The sequence below is a fragment of the Bos javanicus genome, chromosome 1 (assembly GCF_032452875.1).
Source record: "Bos javanicus breed banteng chromosome 1, ARS-OSU_banteng_1.0, whole genome shotgun sequence".
NCBI classification, from domain to species: Eukaryota; Metazoa; Chordata; class Mammalia; order Artiodactyla; family Bovidae; genus Bos; species Bos javanicus.
This window is the reverse complement of record NC_083868.1, coordinates 137,145,854-137,163,108: the sequence shown is the minus strand read 5'-3', so window position 1 is coordinate 137,163,108 and position 17,255 is coordinate 137,145,854. Positions and strand designations below refer to the sequence as shown.

The 17,255-nt window shown below is 40.3% G+C and overlaps 1 protein-coding gene across 2 annotated transcripts in view; it reads left to right on the top strand.

The window, feature by feature from the left end:
- The first annotated feature begins 7,229 nt into the window (after nt 1-7,229).
- ACP3 (acid phosphatase 3) overlaps nt 7,230-17,255 on the top strand; it is a 58,242-nt gene continuing 48,216 nt past the window's right edge. For both annotated transcript variants that reach the window (XM_061421355.1, XM_061421366.1), the window contains exons 1-2: nt 7,230-7,453; nt 15,797-15,892. In XM_061421355.1, the coding sequence (XP_061277339.1) occupies nt 7,328-7,453; nt 15,797-15,892 (222 nt within the window). In that variant the 5' untranslated portion in view covers nt 7,230-7,327. The remainder of the gene's footprint in view (nt 7,454-15,796; nt 15,893-17,255) is intronic.

The window sequence follows — 17,255 nt, the reverse complement described above, 5'->3', positions numbered from 1 at the left end:
GGTCAGCAGCCAAAATTAGGAGAAGGGAGCTTAGAAAATCACAAAGCTTTGAAAGGCTCAGAATCAAGAGGTAAAGACTGACATGACTCTACTTGTCCAAAGAAAGTCATCCAAGCTGTAAAAATGTCCATCCTTCTTGAAATGAATAAATGGAAAACCAGTTTAGAGACACTATAAGAAAGCTTCAAAATGTGTTGGGATTTTTTTTTTTTTAAGATAAAGTAGTTGACTTGTAAAGATTCATTCATTCATTCAACAAATATTTAATGAACCCCCACTAGGTGCCAGGTATTATTCTATCCAATGGGGCACAGCCTTTGCTCTCATGAAGGTTAAAATTTCTAATGGAGGAGATAAACAACAAACATATACACACAACATAATGTCAGGTATAAAAAGTGCTATGACAGAAATAAAAGAGGGTAGTATGATAGAGACTGCTGGAAGCTATTAGTTTAACTGGGACGGTCAAGGAAGGCTCATCTAAAGAAGTGCAATGAGAGAATAGGCCATTGGAGGGAAGACACAGCAGAGAGAGGGAGCTGTAAAATGCAAACTGCATGAAGCAGAAGCCTGTGCTGCTTGTCTGAGCAAATGATAGGAACGAGTTGAAGAGGAAGGAGGAGCCAGACCAAGAGGAACCTTGTAGCCCATGGAGGAATTCGGGGTTTTATTCTAAGTATAGCAGGAAGCCAATTAAATATTTTTCATAAAACAGTGACCTAATTTGATTCAAAAAATTCTAAGAACAAATTGAAGACTTTCTAAATGGGTATTGTATTATTCTGGAGTTTTCACAATACTACAAGTTATGTAATGTCTTTAATACAAGATATATGAAAAGGCGGGGGTGGGGGGGCAGGGGTGGGAAACAGGGCTAAAAATTGAGGCAGGAGAAAGGAAACTTTCTATCATCAGTAGTTTAGGAATTGGCCATAGAATAAGAATAGGCATAATCAAGTGAGAAAGTACACATAGCAAATATTAGACATTTAAAATTGTCTGACTTTAAAGAGATGTTTTTCCATTGTAATAAATTTGGGAAGTTGGGAAAAGATAAAGAAGAAAATAAAATCACTTATAATTATATCACCCAGGAAAACACTTATTATCAAAATATCATGGATGTCCATTCAGTTTTTCTTCAATATACATGCATACAAAATGAGATAGGATAATATTTTTGTAAGTTGTAAGTTCTTTACCTTTGAAATATAGTAGAACAAATATAGTATTCAGTCTGTAAGGCTATAGTAAAGGTAAGACAGTGATAAAACAACATTTGCCTGTCTTTGAGGGGACATATTAACTAAGGTTCTGAACCCAATTCCAAACTCGATGCATGTGGAAATTTCCCCACACCAACAAGCAATTCTTGGATGCCAGCAGGAAGTCCTACAGTTCAACTCAATTCTGATACTATCTACCCAAAGATAGACTCAGACTCTTTTGGTAAGGGGCTCAATCCCAGCAGAGCACTCTCTACTTCAGATGCAAGTCCCAAGCCTAGGCTGATACCTGTAATTCTAACCAACCAGCTTCAAACTAGAAGTTTCGAGGATTCCCTACTCAGGTTTGAATACTTTGCTAGAATAGCTCACAGAATTCAGGAAAACTAGTTTACTCACTAGATTGCCCATTTATTATAAGCATATATTAAAGAAATGGACCTTTATTTCACAGCAGCATTATTTACAATAGTCAAAATATGGAAGCAATCTAAATGTCCATCAATAGATGAATGGATAAAGATGTGGTATATATACACCAAATCTCTCTCTTTTTTTTTAATTTTAATTGGAGGCTAATTGCTGTATATTGTCACCCTGCTTATTTAACTTATATGCAGAGTACATCATGAGAAACGCTGGGCTAGAAGAAGCACAAGCTGGAATCAAGATTGCTGGGAGAAATATCAATAACCTCAGATATGCAGATTACATTACCCTTATGACAGAAAGTGAAGAGGAACTCAAAAGCCTCTTGATGAAAGTGAAAGAGGAGAGTGAAAAAGTTGGCTTAAAGCTCAACATTCAGAAAACGAAGATCATGGCATCCGGTCCCATCACTTCATGGCAAATAGGTGGGGAGAACAGTGGAAACAGTGTCAGACTTTATTGTTTTGGGCTCCAAAATCACTGCAGATGGTGATTGCAGCCATTAAATTAAAAGACGGTTACTCCTTGGAAGAAAAGTTATAACCAACCTAGATAGCATATTGAAAAGCAGAGACATTACTTTGCCAACAAAGGTCTGTCTAGTCAGTTCAGTTCAGCTCAGTTCAGTCACTCGGTTGTGTCCAACTCTTTGCAACCCCATGAATCGCAGCACGCCAGGCCTCCCTGTCCATCACCAACTCCGGAGTTCACTCAGATTCACGTCCATTGAGTCAGTGATGCCATCCAGCTATCTCATCCTCTGTCGTCCCCTTCTCCTCCTGCCCCCAATCCCTCCCAGCATCAGAGTCTTTTCCAATGAGTCAACTCTTCACATGAGGTGGACAAAGTACTGGAGTTTCAGCTTTAGCATCATTCCTTTTAAAGAAATCCCAGGGCTGATCTCCTTCAGAATGGACTGGTTGGATCTCCTTGAAGTCCAAGGGACTCTCAAGAGTCCTCTCCAACACCACAGTTCAAAAGCATCAATTCTTTGGTGCTCAGCCTTCTTCACAGTCCAACTCTCACATCCATACATGACCACAGGAAAAACCATATCCTTGACTAGACGGACCTTTGTTGGCAAAGTAATGTCTCTGCTTTTCAATATGCTGTCTAGGTTGGTCATAACTTTTCTTCCAAGGAGTAACTGTCTTTTAATTTCATGGCTGCAATCACCATCTGCAGTGATTTTGGAGCTCAAAAAAATAAAGTCTGACACTGTTTCCACTGTTTCCCCATTTATTTCCCATGAAGGTGTGGTTAGTCCTAAATGTGAGAAAAGCAGTTTTATTCCAAGGGGCAAGGTTTATGATGAAGGCTAGGTTGTATTATCCAAATAGATGCAGTCAGCTTTGTTTCATCTAAAAGTACTTGGTTCCTTTCCATTCTCCACACGTCAGTATACTCCTCCAAACGTGGCTTCATCCCACCCAAACATGTGTTTCCTTGCAGAGAGAACAAGGGAAAGTTAGATCATTTAATTTTAAAACAAAAAAGTTCTCTCATCTTCCAATTCTTAGCATCACATCAGGGAACCAGTGAGAGGACAGTGAGGTACTCAGTTTGGGCACATAATTCAAGGGGGTGCCAAAAACCTCAGTAATCAAGATAAATATTTTGACACAATATTTAAAAAAATAAAAATTAATGTAAAACAATTTAGATTTTTTTTTTAATATCAAAGATTTAAATAAGGACAGTATGACTGATAATTTTCCTCTTGCCTAAGGCTCTAATAACATCTTGCAGGGCACTGTTTCTAATATTATCTGAACCTACCAAACCAGAGTTTCTGGGAGTGAGCCCCAGGGGTTTGTATTTTATTAAGCTTCCAACGTGATTCGTATGCACGCTAATTTGTGGAGTACAGGAAAGATGTTCTGGTGATCGCTGAAGTTACATTTTGGTAACATTCCAATGACACAGTCATTGGTTATATGAAAGGAGATTTCTCTAAATATTATACAATAAAATAGTTATTTTAAACCAAGGGTCAACAGACAAACACACCCCAAAACCACAAAATGATCAGTTCAGGAGTAAATAACTTTTACTAAAAACACATTTTACATTAAATTTTGCCTCAAAGAAGCTAATATTTTAACGAGGTTCTGATACAAAAATTTGCCTTTGGTGGCCTCTGTACAGCAGCATCTTCCAGCACAGATTCCTAAAAGAGCCCCTGCCACTAAAATGTGTGCCTGGAGGACTGGGAAGAGAGAGGACCCTGAAGTCAATGGTGGCTTCAAAGGCATCTCAATCTCACTCTCTCTTTCTCCTTTGTTTTGCAAATAGAGAAGGCATGTCCAGTAAGAAAGAGCATTTCTCTCTTTAAAAAAAAAAAAAAATTGCCTTTATATTGACTGTTCATCAGTATGTATGACCAACAGTCCATAAGGCACTGAGGGCCAAATAATAGAATTGTGAAGATGTAGCAAGCCATTTTCCAGGACTCCAAAATCACTGCAGATGGTGACTGCAGCCATGAAATTAAAAGGCACTTACTCCTTGGAAGAAAAGCTATGACAAACTTAGACAGCATATTAAAAAGCAGAGACATTACTTTGTCAGCAAAAGTCCATACAGTCAAAGTTATGGTTTTTCCAGTAGTCATGCGTGGATGTGAAAGTTGGACCATAAAGAAGGCTGAGTGCTGAAGAATTGATGCTTTTGAACTGTGATACTAGGCAAGACTCTCAAGAGTCCTTTGGACTGCAAGGAGATCAAACCAGTCAGTCCTAAAGGAAATCAATCCTGAATATTCATTGGAAGGACTGATGCTGAAGCTCCAATTATTTGCCCACCTGATGTGAAGAGCCAACTCATTAGAAGACCCTGATGCTGGGAAAAGTTAAAGGCAGGAGGAAAAGGGGACGACAGAGGATGAGATGGTTGGATGGCATCACCGACTCAATGAACATAACATCTTTTCACCGGGAGACAGTGAAGGACAGGAAAGCCTGGCATGCTGCAGTCCATGGGGTCACAAAGAGTCGGACACAACTGAGTGACTAAACAACAATGTCAGAGAGTTCAAACACAGCAGTCCTACCTGGGACCAACCAATACACCTATTGATGGATCTCAACTCCAACTAGACTCTTACTATCAAGGTCAACTTAATGCTTTTATAGCCTTTTATCTACAAAGGATCATTAATTTTTTTTCCTATAAGAACTTGTTCCTTGTCATGGATTCTATGTTACACCACCCAGAGCTCCTTTCATGAGCTGAAGAGTTAATTTCCCCAAGCTCTTAGGAATTTGTTGTCTGACATCACTCAGCTGTCAATTGCTTTGAGAACTGCCATTATAGAAAAGAGTCATTTCAACCCACAATCATTCTCCCTGCTGGGAACCCCTGCCTCCAACAACTGGCTAAAAAAAGCCTGGCTTCCTCACACCAATTCAGGACAACTCCAAAAGGCCATTCAATTTCAGAATTCATAGCATGGTCAGCTGAGGCCTTCTCTCTCTCCCCAAGTCTGTTTATTTCTCCTCCCCTTCCTGTTTTGATCCTGAGAGCACTCCCTAATAAATTTCCTATATGCAAATCTCTACCAGGAAGTTTATTTTCCAATGAGCCCAACCTGGAACTTCCTCACATTGAATCAATTAGAGCTTGAACACTTTACATATGATAAAAGAAGTACCACAAGGGGAAAAATGTGATTTAGCCAGTAAGTTCTGCTAATCATTTGCACTAACATGATTGACATGTCATTGGGGTGTCCAAGACACCCCAGTATTTTTTCAAGTCTCACTTTCAATAATACCATATCCATATGTTTATTCCAAATGAATTTTTAGGTCTTTATAAGGCCATATTAATTTAAGGTTCAGGAGACCAAAGAAAATCCTAAAATGGGATCCATTTGAATTTAGAGTATCTTTCAGACTCAACTGCATGGTGTTCAGAATTACATTTTTGATCTTCTCCTCCATTTATAGTTTGATGAACAAACTAGAAGTTAGGATGATGACTGAAACAGAGTAGAAATAAAAGCCATTCACTTATTCCAACCTGACTTAAGTTTGAGTTGAGATGTATTCAATTCAAGCAGCCTTTTTCTGGCTCTTTTAATAAAAAGCTATTGTTCTCATTCTTACTTGGAAGGCTAAAAGGAGCCCAGAGGAGGTGACGCAGTGAAAGTAGGGTCTGGATGAGAGGTAGTTTATCCAACCTAGCACAAGACGGCACAGGTAGGTTAAAGAACCAGAGCCATTATCAGAAAGCATGAAGGCTGTAGTCAGAATAGTGCCAGGTAACAGTCAAAGGGTGAGACAAGGAATAAGATAGGAGAACAAAGAACTGGCTGATTCTTGAGAAAATAAGGCACTGTGAAGAATCAAGTATCTGGCACAATTGAAGGCACATTGTTCAGAACTAAGCAGATGGTCAGCAGCTGCTGGAACTTTCTTTCTCAGGTTGCCCAGAACATACAGCAGGAATCCATGTGGCAACTTTGTCTCTGCCCACCTGGGCAACTTTTCAATTTTCATCTCCTTTTCTCTGATGTATCTCCTCAATATCTCATGCATTAAAAATGACAGTGGGGACTGGCAGGTGGAGAATTCAATGGTAAAGAGAGGGTCACAAGTTCCCTTAAATGCCAAACCCTAACCATACATGCATTCATTCTCCACACATATTCTCCCACACCAGAAGAGGCAACAGCTCTCCCACCCGCCACTTTCTACAGCAGCCTATGATCATATAACAACAGAGGTCTCCCCAGTGCACTGTACCAGAGAATGAGGGGTTCTCTCCATTGATGGGGTGGGAGCATCCTGACAGGCAGCTCTGCACCAATATCCTATTTTAGCCTGTATGGGGCTGACAGGTTGGGAAAAAAGGAAATCTAAATTCTCTCAGTCTGGATTATCCTCTTTCATAGCATCCCTGATTAGATCACTGCTGTAGAAGCAAGGCTGTGACTCACCCAGACTATATGACTCCCAGTCAGAGTCGGTGACTAATAACAGAACTCTAGGTCAGTTTGTTGTTGTGTTTTTAAACTGTCAGGTTAGAAAAGGTACTTCTAATCCTAACTTGGGGATACCTCAGATGAGCCCCAAATAAGCCCCAAATATCTTAAAGTGTGACTAAAAATTCTCAAAACAAAGTTGTTCTTACTTTTCTTCAACTTAAGAATAGGCTACATGAGAGTTTTAGGGAAAAAGCCATATTTGGCCTGGAGAATATACCCAAAATATGCTGGTATATGCAGTTCCTTCCATATTTCTCTCCCTATAATTCTACATTACCAAAAAGATTAGAAGTCACTAACTTAAGGTTTCCAAAGTTGAGGTCTAATCCTTTCCCAAGTGACAGCCACAAAGCAAATGTTGTATCACACCCCACCTAAAGAAAGGATAAAGATAAGGCAGAAAAGAAATATCTAGCCGTGTGCTCTATGACCCTGAGCAACAGCTCTCCCTTGTCTGGGCCTCAGTATTGTAACTTAAATCCAGAAGACCATGAACTCTGACACTCAGCCAAAAATGATCTGACCAGACACAGCCTAAATCCCTCCCCAAGCTACCTGGAGACTGGCTCCTCCCAGTTCCTCCTTCCCTTTCAAACTCTTGGTTAAATAGCTTCCCCTCTAATGGCTTTGCCCTGAAAGCAGCACATCCCAACTCTAGCCTGAAGCAGCTCTCCCCAGGATGAGAAATGCTGCCCTCCTCATGACCAGGGCAACAAGCCTTCGCCTCAGCCTGTTGCTTCTGCTTTCCTTCCTGCCGGACCTGGACGGAGGTGTGAGAGCCAAGGAACTGAGGTTTGTGACATTGGTGAGTAGACTTCTCTCATTGCTTTTCCTTTAAATCCGTTTGCTACCAACAGGGTCTGAAAACCAAGTGTCCGTTTCATTTTACCCTAGTATAGTCTCCCAGAGACCCAAATCAGAAAGTGAATAAGCAAGTTTTGCAAGTTCCTTGTAAAAAAGAACAAACATGTCCTAACAAAATCCTGTTTGGTTTGGATAATTTTTTACTTTGCCAATGTTATTTACCTAGTCACTTACTGTGCAACTGCCTTAAATGTTTTCCTCTTGATAGCCACACGAGACCAGGAGGTGCCTCCTTTAGGTCTGTTTAGCACCAGTAGCTAGACTGGTTTCATTTAATGATTATTTGTTGGCAAGCCAAAAAACTGTCATTTTCTCAATTTAATAACCCCTTCCCTTTTTGTTTATCAGGAAACTAGAAAACACATTTATAAGCAGACTTTGAAGCATAAAACTAAAACCCAAGAATTCTAGGATGACTTCCTGAAACAGATATGGTTGATCATTAAAATCATGTTTTTCCCCACCCATGTGACATGCTAGGAAGCGTGACAAATTAGGAAAGGGGGATGGGAGGCTAATGGATGTTGTCAAGGAAAGAAGATATACTGTTGGCATTGTTTTAAAAAATAGATAGGGAGAAAGTTTGTGAAGTAAAGGGGATTAAGGGGATTAACCACTTTACTAACCGTCCTGAAATTGATTCTTTTATAGCTCTTGGTTTCTGTCTTGATCTTTGATTGTCTCTGTTTTTTTATTTCTCTTTTTCCTGTTTCACTCACTGTCTCTCTGCCTCTGACCCTCTCCACGTATTTTATAGGCTCTCTCCATCTTTTTTTCTTTATCACATCTTTTCATTTGATAGAGTAGAAGTATGCTGTTAAGTACATTTTCTTCCTGAAAGGATATCCAAAATTTATTTTTATACTTTCCAGGGAGGTCACCTTTTACTTAAAAATTAAACATGAAATTCTCATTTTTCTCAGCTTGCTGTACTCAGAACTTCTTTCTTTCCCTTCTATAGAAAAATTTCATAACCATATGTTTTTGCAAATCATGATTCTTCATCCAATAAATCTTTACTAGGTCATGAGTCAACAATGAGAGAGAGAGAACCAGAGGAACGTATCGTCAATTTATTTACGAACGATTCACCAGTGTTCACAGAATTCAGGCTTCTGTGTTGAAAAAGAAAGTCTTTATAACGTTGTGTACTTTATATAGGGAAATCCATTTGAGTTAGACTTTTACTTATATCTGCAGAAATTGCACTGTCAACAAGCTGGCGGAGGGGTAATCCTCTTCTAGATATTACAGTGAACTCGCACCTAACTGCATCTGGTCCATTCTCTCCTCCCTGTTTTACAACAGCCCAGGCTTGCTTCCCTGGCTACCAAACTGTTGTAGGTTTCCCTTCTCTCTCTCCATTCTTGGTTAACATGTGTTCAGGAACTACAAGTTAATTCTTCCCTAAGAAAAAGCTTACAAAGTTAGCTCTCTTGGAACTAAAAGATTTAACAGTTACTATACAAGACTAATGTTAACAATTTTTCCTACCACAGCTTTCTTCCATTAATGGTAGATTGAGGCAACAATACATGTCTCTTTACCATAAAACTATATCTAAGGACTTAAGCCAGAAGATATCACTATATTCTTCTTATTGATTATAGAAAATATCTGACTATAAATGGTTTGATTATATACCCAGGGAATTCCCTAAAAATGATTAGGAGAACCAGAGTGAAAGAAAGATTGTTGTCACTGTGTAGTCACTAAGTCCAACTCTTTTGTGACCCCATGTAGCCCACCAGGCTCCTCTGTCCACGGCAGGAATACTGGAGTGGGTTGCCATTTCTCTCCCCAGGGGATCATCCTGACCCAGGGATCAAACACACATCTCCTGCATTGCAGGCAGATTCTTTACCACTGAGCCACTGGGCAACAGTTCTCAGATTTAGCAAACAAAAATCTCAATGAGATTTTCAATATGAATTATGTTACATTGTCCTCCCAACAACCCTACAAAATAGGGTTACCAGAAAACACAGGATGCCCAGTTAAATTTGCATTTCAGATGAACATCAAATAGTTTGTTAATATACATATGTTTACATGCAATATTGGGGCATCTTACATTTTTGTTTGCTAAATCTGGGAACTGTTCTATGAGGTTTTTGTAAAAACCTTATTAACCCTGTTTTATAGTTGAAGGAATTGAGGCACAAAGAGACTAAGCAAATTGCTCATGATCACACAGCTAAGAGTTGAACCCAGGCTGTATGATTTCAGAAAACTGCCCTTAATCACTAGACATATTCTGTTCCTGCCATGTGTGTCCAACCCAGAACATGGAGCTGAGGCCTCCCCAGCAAGGTCTGTGTGTTGGCTTCACACATATTCAGCAGTGGTTTTCCACTGCAATCCAAGAAAAATAAATCTTCCTCAATTCTGAAAAACTGTTCTTGGCAGAAATAGCAGGAATCTGTCCATTTCTTGTTCTCTCATGAACAGAGTCACCATGTGCCTTTTGAAACAGGTTCACCAGTGCATATCTAGTGGAATGCTAGTTTGACAAGTTGTTAACAGGTTTTGCTTGATTTTAAAAAATAGGTTTCTATAGTCAAATCAGTTTTGGGAAAAAAATGTGAATTAAACTGTGTTTAAAAGTCTCTTAAATGTGGGACTTTGCAGAGTTTTGAATATTCTAATATAATGTCCTTAAAGTTTCTACTTGACCTTTCATCATTTTTCAGCAAGGAGAACTGAAGATATTAGATAATTATCATGTCCGCTGGAACGTTAGGCTAACAGGTTTGCACTCAATTTCTACCACCTGTGAATTCTAATGTATTTTGTCTTGTGGGAGACACACATCTGTGTGTAAGTACACTTGAGGAGGGCTTCTCTCCTCTCTACTGTAGGCTCAGTATCCTCCTGGGCCGTAAATACATCCCATTAGTATGCCAGGCCTTTCAGCCTTCCTCATGGGGAGTACAGGGTGCATTCCCACACTGAGTCCCTTAAGAAGCAGTTGGCTTCCCTTCTAACCTCTGAAGTGTCATTTATTTACTCAACTCATTCCTTTCTACCCAAAGTCTTTCACTTTTTAATTCTCTTTACCAAAGGAGTTGTTTCTCATTTCCTAAAAGGAAGAAAATTAAATAAACTTATTCTTCATGGCAAGGTTTGTGCATCAAGAAATGTTCATGACTTGGAACATACCTAACAAAATAGGAAGTGGAGTTTAATTCCACAAGCCAAGTTCTCTTAGCAACCAAGTGAATGTGCCAGGAGATGCAGAAGCTGGACATTCCAGGAAGACAGAACATGAAGGCCCTGAAGCTGGAACACACTTAATGTACTGGATAGAACAGCAGAGTCTCCTCTGGCTAAGCATGCTTAGCAAAAATGTAAGGGAAGAACATGGCCGTGGGCAGGACCACATCAGGTAGTGTCTAGTGAGCTATTGTAAGGACTTTGACTTTTATGCAAAGAACAGTGGGAAATGATATAGTGTCTGAGAGTCAGTGGGAGTACATGAAACAAGACTGGCCACACATGAGCTGATCATTGTTGGAGCAAGTGATGGATTCATAGTGGCTCATTATAAAAATCTCTATTTTTGTATATTTTTCTAATTTTCTGCAAAAAAAAAAAAAAAGTGTGATAGAATGAGAGGACATTCGAGGGTTCTAAAGCAATCAAGACACTATTCTGACTTACACTTTAGAGCTCCTGACTGATGTCAGGGAAGGGGGACTAGACAAGATGTCCTCCAGTCATCAGGGTCTCCACATCATACACAGCGCACCAAATCTGGTCAACAGACTTAGTGGAGCAGAATCAGTCACATGGGTACCAAATCTTCATTCTTTTTAAAAAGTTACCTTTGATTTAGTAGTAATAGTGAAAGTTGCTCGGTTGTGTCCAGCTTTTTGTGACCCCATGGACTACAGACCACCAGGCTCCTCTGTCCATGGAATTCTCCAGGTAAGAATACTGGAATGGGATGCCATGCCCTTCTCCAGGGATCTTCCTTCTCCAGGGATCAAGTGGTACTAAGTGGTACTGCCTGCAATGCAGGCAGATTCTGCACCATTTGAGCTACTAGGGAATCCCCCTTTGATTTAAAAGGGTAAGGTAAATGTGATATGGCAGAGAAAACAATGGGCTAGCAATCATGGGAGGGAGGCAAGAGATCTGGCTGGCTTATTTCATCTCTTTAAGCCTTGCTTTTCTTATTTTTTCAGTGCAGCAATACTGCCAATCTGTCCTTACAGAGTTGTAAGAATTAAAAGAGATGGCAGGGGAAAGAGTTGTACAAAACTACCGAAACACAAACCTTAGGGGTTGTTATTATCCTGGATGTCTTCCTATTGTAATTAGTCCTTTTGTATTGCAAATTTGTAATTTGCAAATAGTCCTAGTGCAGAACCAGTAGGTTCAGTATCAGTAGTAGAGTAGTACCACTAGTCTTAGGCTTCTAAAGGATTTGATAGACTGTGATTGCTGGACTGAGAACAGAAGATATAAATTTTGGCAGGGCAGCAGCTAAGAAGATTGCCCTGCCACAGACTTTTAAAAAAATGCCTGAGCATAGTCCAAAGCCTCCAGGTAAAGTGAAGAAACTCCAGAAGCTTGAGAATGCCACCTTCATGTGCTTGAGGGACAGGTGTGCATGTGTGCACACACACACACACACACACATATACATTTTGATTTCTAGCACTGGAGGTGGGAGATGGTTCATTAAGTGTTTCTGTGGAACACCCCTTCCAAAGAGTTCATAGCATGTGTGAGCCACTACTTCAGAAGCCCTGAAAACCTACTGAAATGTCCATGTGTGCTCAGTCATGTCCGACTCTTTGCAAACGCGTGGAGCCTGCCAGGCTCCTCTGTCCATGAAATTTTCCAGGCAAGAATACTGAAATGGGTTGCCATTTCAGGAGATCTTCCCCATCCAAGGACTGAACCCACGTCTCTCACTTCTCTTGCATTAGCTGGCATATTCTTTACCACCAGACCACCTGGAAAGCCACTGAAATGCAGGGGAGTACAATTATTACTGACCTGTAAAACAGAGCAGGAAAGCTTGCCCACGTCTTATGGTCTTGTTTCAGCTTTGCTCTTTAAGATACTCATCTAAGGATACCACACTTGTTTTTCTCCCCAGGCCATTCTGTCATTTAGTTGCATATCCTCAGATTTATCTGTTAAATAATATTTGAGGATGTTTCTTATATCAAGGTTTTGGTTTCCTCTGATGCAACACAACTCCCCCCCCCACACACACACACAAATTTCTAATTTTAGTTCATAAAAAAGCAGCAGGTCCAAGATTTTCCACTGGTGGAAGGCTAAGAGGCATGTTAGAGCAGAGAGAAATGAGCCTCTTACGTGGGTTCAGAAGCTGGTGTTGGACTCATAAAACCTGTTTGTATTTTTGCTCAACCACTTATGCACCGTGTGACCTTGGGCAGGTCATTTAACTAAGGTTAGTTTTCTGGTGCGTGAAATGAGGATAATGATAGTAATTGCTCTGTAGAATTGATGAAAGGATTAGATATATGAGAAGCACAGCTTCTAGGACAAAGCAAGCATTCTAAAAGTGTTGAGTTATTGTGATTACAGGCTGGTAGGAAGTGTAAGTTATTTTGCTATAGTGTCTCTCATCCAACTTCTCTTTGGTTCAGTGGCTCTCAGCTAGGGGTAGTTTTGGCTCCTGGGGGACATTTGGAAATGTCGCAACTGGGGAATGCCATTGGCATCTAGTGGGCGAAGGCCAGGGACATTGCTAAACATCCCTACTATGCACAGGACAGTCCTCCACAGCCAAAATGCCAACTGTGCTAAGGATGAGAAACTCTAGAAACTAAACAATGTGGAGTTTATAATCCACTTAAACCATATAGTAATTTTGTTATTCAGATCTGGGAAAGTTTTAGTCGCTTAGTCATGTCCTACTCTTTGCAACCCCATGGACTATAGCCTGCCAGGATCCTCTGTCCATAGACTTCTCCATACCTACTTGAGTGGCATGCCTTTTCCTTCTCCAGGGGATCTTCCCCACCCAGGTCTCCTGCATTGCAGATTCTTTACAGTCTGAACCACCAAGGAAGCTCTCAAGTACTTTGCACAATTACCTGGGATCTAAAAAGTGTAAAATGTGTTTTGATTGTGGAAAGAGAAGCACTAATGATTAGCCTCAACAATTTCTGATCACTATCAAGTCACCCCTAGTGACTAGTAACTGTATGTGCCCACCAGAGAGTACACAGCTAAGTGACCATTCATGACAATAATTCCTTACCTGACCAAAATAGTTTCTTAAGATCCACCACACCATTGTCCCTCTGTTTGCCATAGCCTGTTCTACCGAGATTTCAATTTCTTACCAGTTCAGATGGCCAAAAGATAAGTTTTCTTCAAACACCAGAGACACAACCCAGGTCTTAGAAGCCTCCCTCCTTTTCCTTTTCCTGGAATCCCATCTCAAAGCTGACTTAAGTCTGAGACTGTTTCTTACTCTGTGTCTGCTGAACTGTTTTACAAGATTTCAAAAGAACAGCCTCTTGGCTTTCTTTTCAGTGGAGCATGTTAGCTAGGAAGTATGAGTGACCAGTGCAGGAAGTCTCAGAGAATGCAAGGTGTTAGGCAGCCCTCCTCTGTATTAAAAATGTTTGCTGACACCAGTGCAGACTTCATCTTGTATTTCTTGAGTTTTTCTTTTCTTATCTTTGGCTTATAAAATATCTTTGTGTTTGGTTTGATATGCTATTCAGAAAGCATGTTAAAATCAAAGTACCAAGGTTTCAACCCGGGTTCATTTCCTGGGACAGGAAGATCTGCTGGAGAAGGGATAGGTTACTCACTCCTGTATTTTTGGGCTTCCCTTGCGGCTCAGCTGGTAAAGAATCTGCCTGCAATGTGGGAGACCTGGGTTCAATCCCTGGGTTGGGAAGATCCTATGGAGAAGGGAAAGGCTACCCACTCCAGCATTATGGCCTGGAAAATTCCATGGACTATATAGTCCATGTGGTCACAAAGAGTCAGACATGACTGAGCAACTTTCACTCACGAAGGTTTCAAAAGTCCAGACTACCCTCCCAAAAGAGTAAAATGTGCAAAGAAGCATGATGACATGCACACAAATCCAGAATTATGTTCTTAAAGTGTTGCTAATTAGCTTTTCTAATCTCACTGGCAAGTTCTTTATCCTTAACTTCCTAAAAACTAATAAATCATTGGCCAAAGATGGTCACAAACTGTATGTAGCATTTAAAAGCGACTATTATTACATGTCAAAATGTTAACACTATTATTACTATAATCGTAATTAGGGAGGGAATATTTCTCATTAGTGGAGAAGGCAATGGCACTCCACTCCAGTACTCTTGCCTGGAGAATCCCATGGACAGAGGAGCCTGGTAGGCTGCAGTCCACAGGGTCGCTAAGAGTGGGACACGACTGAATGACTTCACTTTCACTTTTTACTTTCATGCATTGGAGAAGGAAATGGCAACCCACTCCAGTGTTCTTGCTTGGAGAATCCCAGGGATGGGGGAGCCTGGTGGGCTGCCATCTATGGGGTCACACAAAGCTGGACACTACTGAAGCGACTTAGCAGCAGCAGCAGCATTTCTCATCAGAGCTTGTCTGTAATAAAGTGATATTGCTAAGCTTTGTTTTCCCTCTTGCCCTATCTGATGTACAAATCATTCTCCACCTGTGGAGACCTATGGGTCACCTGACTTCTAATGGCTCATCATTCTCATTCACATTACTTGAAACAATAACAGTTCACTAACAGTTTTCCTGTGTTTCTGGTAATGTGAATAACAAGATGATGAGCTATTAGGACAGTGTTAGTAAACTTAGAATAGCAGTTCTTAACCTAAAATTTATTTGAGGAGGTTTTTAAAATCCTAATGCCCTGGCTGCATCCGAAACTAATTAAACCAGAATCACAAGGGAGGAATCCAGTCCTTAGAAAACTTTTAACTTCCCAGTTGATTCCAGCAAGCATCCAGTGTTGAGAACCAGAGGTTTAGATGAAACCTCCATCACAAAAAAAAAAAAAAAAAAGTAAAAGAAAGTCACTCAGTTGTGTCCAACTCCTTGCAACCCCATGGATTATATGGTCAATGGAATTCTCTAGGCCAGAATACTGGAGTGGGTAACCTTTCCCTTCTCCAGGGGATCTTCCCAAACCAGGGATCGAATCCAGGTCTCCCACAATGCAGGCGGATTCTTTACCAGCTGAGCTGCAAGGGAAGCCCTCTATCACGATGAACAGAGGTAAAACACCTAAGCTGGTAACATTACTATCTCAATCTATTTTCAGGTTTTTAGGCATGGAGACCGAAGTCCTATTGAAACCTTTCCTAATGATCCCATTAAGGAATCCTCATGGCCACAGGGATTTGGCCAACTCACTCAGGTTGGTTGGATTTTCATCTAAGGGTTTCTGATGAGTCTTAAGGGAAACTGTGGGATTGTTACAATATATTGAAATCGTATAACTACTTTAGTTACTCATATATGGGAAAGTGTTTTGCACAGGTACCTGGGATCTAAAAAGTGTAAAATGTGTTTTGATTGTGCTCAACAATTTCTGATCATGATCAAGTCACCCCTAGTGATTAGTAACTGTAGGAAAATTGTATAGAATTTTATATAGAATTATAGAAATGTATAGAATTTTGATATATATAGGATTTCCTGTTGGGTTTATTAAAGCATGAGTTGTGCATGGACAACAGAAGAATCAGTTCAGTTCAATCACTCAGTCATGTACAACTCTTTGCAACCCCATGGACTGCAGCACATCAGGCTTCCCTGTCCATCACCAACTCCCAGAGTTTGCTCAAATTCATGTCCATAAAATTGGTGATGCCATCCAACCATCTCATCCTCTGTCATCCCCTTCTCCTCCTGACTTCAGTCTTTCCCAGCATCAGGGTCTTTTCCAATGAGTCAGGTCTTCGCATCAATTTCATGGCTGTAGTCACCATTTGCAGTGATTTGGGAGCCCAATAAAATATAGTCTGTCACTGTTTTCATTGTTCCCCCATCTATTTGCCATGAAGTGATAGGACTGAATGTCATGATCTTAGTTTTTTTAATGTTGAGTTTTAAGCCAGCTTTTTCACTCTCCTCTTTCAGTTTCATCAAGAGGCTCTTTAGTTCCTCTTTACTTTCTGCCATAAAGGTGGTGTCATCTGCATATCTGAGGTTATTGATATTTCTCCTGGCAACCTTGGTTCCAGCTTGTGCTTCATCCAGCCCGGCATTTTGCATGATGTACTCTGCGTATAACAGAAGAATATATAAACTTAAAAGATGCTGAAGAGAGCCAAGAATTGCTTAGAAGCCAGCCCATGAGTTTCTCAGGCTCCACCTGAGAAAGTAGAAAATAATCCTGAATCAGCAGAGTTAGGAAAACTCGATTCCTTTGGTAGTAGTATTGCTAAAATTGATTTTTATTAGATGGATGTATTGGGATTGAACCTTCATTAAAAGTAGTCAAACACAGGTAGCCCTACTTCCTAAAGAGCACCCAAGAAGGTGAGCATGTGGTCATGCTCCAGTGCCCCACCCACTTCACCTGTGTAAGTGAATTAACCTTCCGTTTGGAGCCACAAGGCCACGTGTATTGATTCTGTCCTGACCAAAATATTGTTTAAATATATTTAGAAAATATCATAGAATGTTTAGAGTTGAATATCTACCCTAAATTAATGGGTCTTGACCTTGGCTAAATATTGGAACTACTTGGAGAGCTTTACAAAATACTATTGTCT